General features: G+C 41.7%; 1 protein-coding gene across 4 annotated transcripts in view; it reads right to left on the bottom strand.

Annotated features, from left to right (window-relative positions):
* Positions 1–948: 948 nt before the first annotated feature.
* Positions 949–6,814, bottom strand: part of FGD5 (FYVE, RhoGEF and PH domain containing 5) — a 192,422-nt gene continuing 186,556 nt past the window's right edge. For 3 of the 4 annotated variants that reach the window (XM_029601385.1, XM_029601386.1, XM_029601387.1), the window contains exon 20: positions 6,003–6,145. In XM_029601385.1, the coding sequence (XP_029457245.1) occupies positions 6,136–6,145 (10 nt within the window). In that variant the 3' untranslated portion in view covers positions 6,003–6,135. Of the gene's footprint in view, positions 1,544–5,990; positions 6,146–6,814 lie in introns of those variants that run through there. The other variant, XM_029601388.1, reaches the window with a different exon arrangement.

The raw sequence follows: 6,814 nt of genomic DNA, 5'->3' as shown, positions 1-6,814 counted from the left end.
TTCTGTCCTCTTACCACCAGGGGCATCAGTTTCAGCTGACCTTTCCCTCACCTTGCTGGCTTTTCTATACCCCATGGTGTTAGCTAACTGCTCTGGTTCTTATAACTAATGACTGAAACTGAAGGGAAATGGTTCCATGTGGTTCCTGATGTAAGGCCTTTTAAATATCTATGTGTTTATTTTACCAATAATTTCCAGTGATTATTACTACATGATTTATTACGATTAAGGTGATAAGAAGTGACCATTTATTTTTAAGATTTTAAAACATTTGTGGGGGCAATGATGACAAAACCTCTCTATTCCTGCTCATGCCCCCCAGCGCCCTAATCTCTCTCTCTAACCTGTTCCGAGTACTCATTCCCTTTTTCACCTCCATGTTTGAGAGTTCCTCTTCTCTTCGGGTCCAGGAGTCACTGTGCCTACCTCCGGTCTTGTGGCCTTGGGCATCCCTTTGCCTGCCTCTGGGTTCCACAGCTCCATGGCTTTGCAAAGAGTATGCACGCCCGAGTTCAGTGCTATGCACAGTGCTCAGTAGCTGAAAGTGCACATATGCACTTTCTGCATGCATGCATGCACGCACACCCCAGCGGCCACGGAACTGCATGCTGAGTTCCGATGTCTGTGCGCAAATGTGCAAGTCCCATGTATGCTTCCGAAAGCACACGTGTGCTCCTCAGCGGATGGTAAGGTGTGTATACATGCTGACAGACACCATCTGCAGGGCTAAGTGAATTTTATATACATCAATATATTTAGAAAAACCAATGACTTTCATACACAGTGGGAATCCCAATGTAAAATATATCAGTATGGAAAAAACACTAGAGAAGGTGGAGTTGTAAACTCTAGAAAATCCAGAGCATTACAAGCATGAACTAAGAATGGTTTCTGTCTCAGGCACATGAATGGAAACGTTTTAGATAAATCACACCTTACATCTCCATAATCCATACAATGAAGCCCCAATTTTATTCTCATTACTTTCTTACAATAACTGTTGTTGCACAATAACAGTAAGTTCTCAATGTGAGAAAATAAGTGTGAAATCTCTTTAGTGAAACAAGGAAGTGCTTGGCTGCCACAGCCCCCAGTCACTGCACGTCCTAAAGCAAAGTTAGATATTGGCTGGCTGTCAGTACTTCCTTTCAGCAAGTCATTCATCAGCCAAAGCCTGTCTTGGTCTTGAAGAGCTGCAAGTCATTTTGGGGGTTGGGTTTTTTTTCTGTTTCTGATATTGTTATAAATTAGGGCAGAGCATGGCAGTAGGATAGAAGGTGTACAGAATACAAGGAGAGAAGCAATCCAACTGCTCCTTGTTAAAAAGAAAATAAAAATCCACTTGCGATCAAGGGGCATGACGGAGAAAAGAGCAGAGTGGCTGAGGGTCAGATCCAGAGCTATTGGAAGGAGATGCATCATTCACCATCTTGAAAGAAGCGACACATGTTTGGAGTGCATATAAATGGAAGAGTTCATACACCAAGCCCACCTGGGGAATAACTGCTATAATACACTTGCTTCTTTCATGGCTTCAACCCACCTGCAAAACATAAAAAATTGCAGAATACAGTCAGCTTTACAAAATAAAAAAAATAAAATAAAAAAATGCAGTACTTGTTTTGTAAGAGAATTATGCTGGCTCAAATATTCTGATCCCTAAAGATCATACGTTTTGTTAGCCTTATAGAAAAAATAGATTTTTAAACTGAAGCACCCTTGCATCTAAATAATCCTAATGTTGAAAAAAGGGGAAAAAACCCCCAATGCTGTCATCCATGCCCAAAATGTTAGCGCAGTACATAAATAAATATCATTTTTATATAATTGCATGCTCAGGCTGCTTGTTATTTATTTGTCAGCATTATAACCATTTGCTTCCCACCTAGTTATGGTCAGACATGCCTCGTGTTCTGGTGCATGCTGGGAACCCAGGGTTCCCAAGTGGCTGGGCATTGAGTCACTAAACGTCAGGAAGCAGTGGCCATCTATGCTGATCTGACTGCCAGATTCCAGCAGGAAGTAGCCAAGCTTTAGAACATAAGAAAATGCCATACTGGGTCAGACCAAGGGTCCATCAAGCCCAGCATCCTGCTTCCAACAGTGGCCAATCCAGGCCATAAGAACCTGGCAAGTACCCAAAAACTAAGTCTATTCCATGTAACCATTGCTAATGGCAGTGGCTATTCTCTAAGTCAACTTAATAGCAGGTAATGGACTTCTCCTCCAAGAACTTATCCAATCCTTTTTTAAACACAGCTATACTAACTGCACTAACCACATCCTCTGGCAACAAATTCCAGAGTTTAATTGTCCGATTAGTTTTAAATGTGCCCCATGCTAACTTCATGGAGTGTCCCCTAGTCTTTCTACTATCCAAAAGAGTAAATAACCGATTCACATCTACCCGTTCTAGACCTCTCATGATTTTAAACACCTCTATCATATCCCCCCTCAGTCGTCTCTTCTCCAAGCTGAAAAGTCCTAACCTCTTTAATCTTTCCTCATAGGGGAGTTGTTCCATTCCCCTTATCATTTTGGTAGCCCTTCTCTGTACCTTCTCCATCGCAATTATATCTTTTTTGAGATGCGGCGACCAGAATTGTACACAGTATTCAAGGTGCGGTCTCACCATGGAGCGATACAGAGGCATTATGACATTTTCCGTTTTATTCATCATTCCTTTTCTAATAATTCCCAACATTCTGTTTGCTTTTTTGACTGCCGCAGCACACTGAACCGACGATTTCAATGTGTTATCCACTATGACACCTAGATCTCTTTCTTGGGTTGTAGCACCTAATATGGAACCCAACATTGTGTAATTATAGCATGGGTTATTTTTTCCCTATATGCATCACCTTGCACTTATCCACATTAAATTTCATCTGCCATTTGGATGCCCAATTTTCCAGCCTCACAAGGTCTTCCTGCAATTTATCACAATCTGCTTGTGATTTAACTACTCTGAACAATTTTGTGTCATCTGCAAATTTGATTATCTCACTCGTATTTCTTTCCAGATCATTTATAAATATATTGAAAAGTAAGGGTCCCAATACAGATCCCTTAGGCACTCTACTGTCCACTCCCTTCCACTGAGAAAACTGCCCATTTAATCCTACTCTCTGTTTCCTGTCTTTTAGCCAGTTTGCAATCCACGAAAGGACATCACCACCTATCCCATGACTTTTTACTTTTCCTAGAAGCCTCTCATGAGGAACTTTGTCAAACGCCTTCTGAAAATCCAAGTATACTATATCTACCGGTTTACCTTTATCCACATGTTTATTAACTCCTTCAAAAAAGTGAAGCAGATTTGTGAGGCAAGACTTGCCCTGGGTAAGCCATGCTGACTTTGTTCCATTAAACCATGTCTTTCTATATGTTCTGTGATTTTGATGTTTAAAACACTTTCCACTATTTTTCCTGGCACTGAAGTCAGGCTAACCGGTCTGTAGTTTCCCGGATCGCCCCTGGAGCCCTTTTTAAATATTGGGGTTACATTTGCTATTCTCCAGTCTTCAGGTACAGTGGATGATTTTAATGATAAGTTACAAATTTTTACTAATAGGTCTGAAATTTCATTTTTTAGTTCCTTCAGAACTCTGGGATGTATACCATCCGGTTCAGGTGATTTGACAAACTGAAGAGTAGTAATCAGGCCTACCACATCTTCTAGGTTCACCGTGATTTGATTCAGTCCTTCTGAATCATTACCCATGAAAACCTTCTCCATTATGGGTACCTCCCCAACATCCTCTTCAGTAAACACCGAAGCAAAGAAATCATTTAATCTTTCCGCGATGGCCTTATCTTCTCTAAGTGCCCCTTTAACCTCTCGATCATCTAACTGTCCAACTGACTCCCTCACAGGCTTTCTGCTTCGGATATATTTAAAAAAGTTTTTACTGTGAGTTTTTGCCTCTACAGCCAACTTCTTTTCAAATTCTCTCTTAGCCTGTCTTATCAATGTCTTACATTTAACTTGCCAATGTTTATGCTTTATCCTATTTTCATCTGATGGATCCTTCTTCCAATTTTTGAATGAAGATCTTTTGGCTAAAATAGCTTCTTTCATCTCCCCTTTTAACCATGCCGGTAATCGTTTTGCCTTCTTTCCACCTTTCTTAATGTGTGGAATACATCTGCACTGTGCTTCTAGAATGGTTTTTTTTTTAACAGTTTTTAAAGGGATTTCTGCCTTCCCTGCTGGGTACAGCGGAACATAGAAGCAGAACGAGTTTGTGTTCTTGGTACTTTGGTGCCAGTTCAAGGCATATGTCTGAATTGGTTTGTTTTGAGATATGTTGGTGTACACACTAAGAGCAATTGCTCATGTCACTCAAAATTTAGAATGATTTCTTAAAAGCATTTACATTAATTGTCTCATGAGGAAATGTGCTGTCCCTTCCCCCCACCCAGGAGGAAAAAATATATCTCCCAAAAGCACTACTACCCCCCATGTGAAATTTTCTTCACTATTTCCTCTTTCTGGCGCACTGTTTTCCCACTATAAGGGAAGTTCAGCTATGCCACAGATACACTATATAAATCTTTTAAGTGGTCATACATATACACTACTAGGAGTCATCTTGTTAATATTTAAAAGGTTAATTGTGAAATATTCATAGAAATGTGGAAAAAGGCAGCAGCGGTGCCAACAGGGTAATAAACCAACCCCCCCCCCAATGAAGCCAAGTGCTATGAATACTGAAGGGACTTGGAAAATGCAGATCAATATTCAATGCAAAAGAGGTTTTTCCTTGGTTTACAACCAGCTCAGAGACCAGAAACTCCTGGACAGGCTCTATGCAGACACCCCCCAGGAGGGAGAGGAAGGTAAAAGTTTAATCAGATTTTCCCTTTTTTACATTTTTTATAGTTAGCTGGGCTCATGAATTTTACATTGAAAATGATATCCCAGCAAAGGCCAAGTTGCTTGCTGGAAAGGGAAACTGCTTGTCTCAAAAATTTTTAATGTAAAAATTCAGCTTTATTTGTATTTTTTTTTTTTTTATCTACACATCTTCACTAGGGGGGAGGGCAATGTCTTGTCTTTCTCAGGGACATCATGTTAAGAAGGGAACTGTGCAGTTTTAAGGATCAGGCACCACAATCTATTTCTTGCTGGTTAGAACTGCACTTTCTAAGGCACGGTGCTTAATAACTGATAAAAAATATATTTGACTGCAGCTCCGGAACAACTTACAGACTCAGTAAAATAGCAGATTCTGAAACGTTGTCTTCCAGTTATGTCTGGTATATTTTAGTGGTACTTTTCATGCATGTGTGCGATGCTAATCTGATCCAGAGCCGCCTGAGATCTCTATGACAAGGCAGAAGGCAGAACGATTCCACAGAAAGACACAGGCCAAACTAGATAGGCCTAGTTCCATGTAATTTAGCCCTCCAACCCCCTCGGTTGTCTCTGCCAACTCCACTCCTTATAGATGGTCTGACCAAGCAGCATGGAGTAGGTGACCTTCACTAGCTCCAGGGCTGGAGGAACACATTTTCAGTGCCACTGGGTTGCTTCTAGGGGGTTGTCCATTGTTTTCTCTGCCTTCTTGGGCCTATATGCACCACCTTTGCCCTGTGCTTGCCCCAGCCAGCCTTGGTTGGGGGAGCCAAACCTGCGGTCCTCTGCCCTCAGTGAAGTCCACCACAGCCTGAGTCATGGATCAGCCCATTTCCATTTCTTATAAAATTTCCCTTGGATTCCCGGTGACCCTGCTTCACCTCTCCAACAGACTGTCAGAAACCGGTCCGTCTGTAGCTGAAAGCAGCTACTTTCACCTCCAGATTCTGTTTCCTAAAGCTTCCTGTAGAGATGGGCAATCTAAGATTGGAATTTCTAGTTTTGCCTATTACATAGGGACCTTGCTGCAGATGGGGTCATTTATAGGATCCTTGACAATGAAGGAGCAAGTGAAACAATCAGGGAGTTTACAATTCCTGCTGTAAGAGTATGAAGTGAACCTTTGTACCTCTGTGCTGAGCTTCCATCCTCTGCTTTGAAGCTGAAAAATAAGGTTTCTTTGTGGTAGAGGTGGAAAACGGTAGCTGCTTCTGTACTTCCTTCCTGCTGTCCATAGAGTAGCACGAAGCCGAGCAATGGCAAACTCTCGCTGGCTACCTTATCCTGCAGTCCGTGAAAAGAGAAGAGTCAGCCAAGAAACTCAGGCCTTGCAGCAGAAACTTGTTGCTAATTAACTGATATGGATTTCCACTCAATTTATGAGCTGACAAGGTTATTCACTGTTAATTTACTTACACCTAGCAATCATAAATTTCACCTGGCATAAGCTGCAGAATCCAGACAAGCCTTAACACAAATGAAATTGCAACTAGGCTGCTGCCATCTGCTGGACACTGACAGGATGACAAGATTGTGTGTGGCCACAGTCACAAGCCATTGGTCAACTGGCCAGCTTTCTGCAGCTCTGATATAAAATATCATACAATCTGCATTTACGAACAACAGTAGGAGCAACAATAGGCTTGATGCCTGTTAGCTATGTTCTCTGAGGCAGTACCATGACTGTTGCTCTGGTAACAGTAATAGGGAGAAGATGAATATACATACAGGCCGATACAGTAAAGTGCGCTCCAACGGAGCACACTGTTAGTCTGCGTTTGGCCGCGTGTTTGACGCGCTATTTTTACCCTTATACAGTAAGGGGTAATAGCACGTCAAAAATGCACGGCCAACCCCCCCAAAACTAATAGCCCCCACAACATGCAAATGCATATTGATGGGCCTATTAGTTATTTCCGCGTGGTACAGAAAGTAAAATGTGCATTTTACTTT

This window comes from Rhinatrema bivittatum, chromosome 4 (assembly GCF_901001135.1).
Source record: "Rhinatrema bivittatum chromosome 4, aRhiBiv1.1, whole genome shotgun sequence".
NCBI classification, from domain to species: Eukaryota; Metazoa; Chordata; class Amphibia; order Gymnophiona; family Rhinatrematidae; genus Rhinatrema; species Rhinatrema bivittatum.
This window is presented reverse-complemented; position numbering and strand designations above follow the sequence as displayed.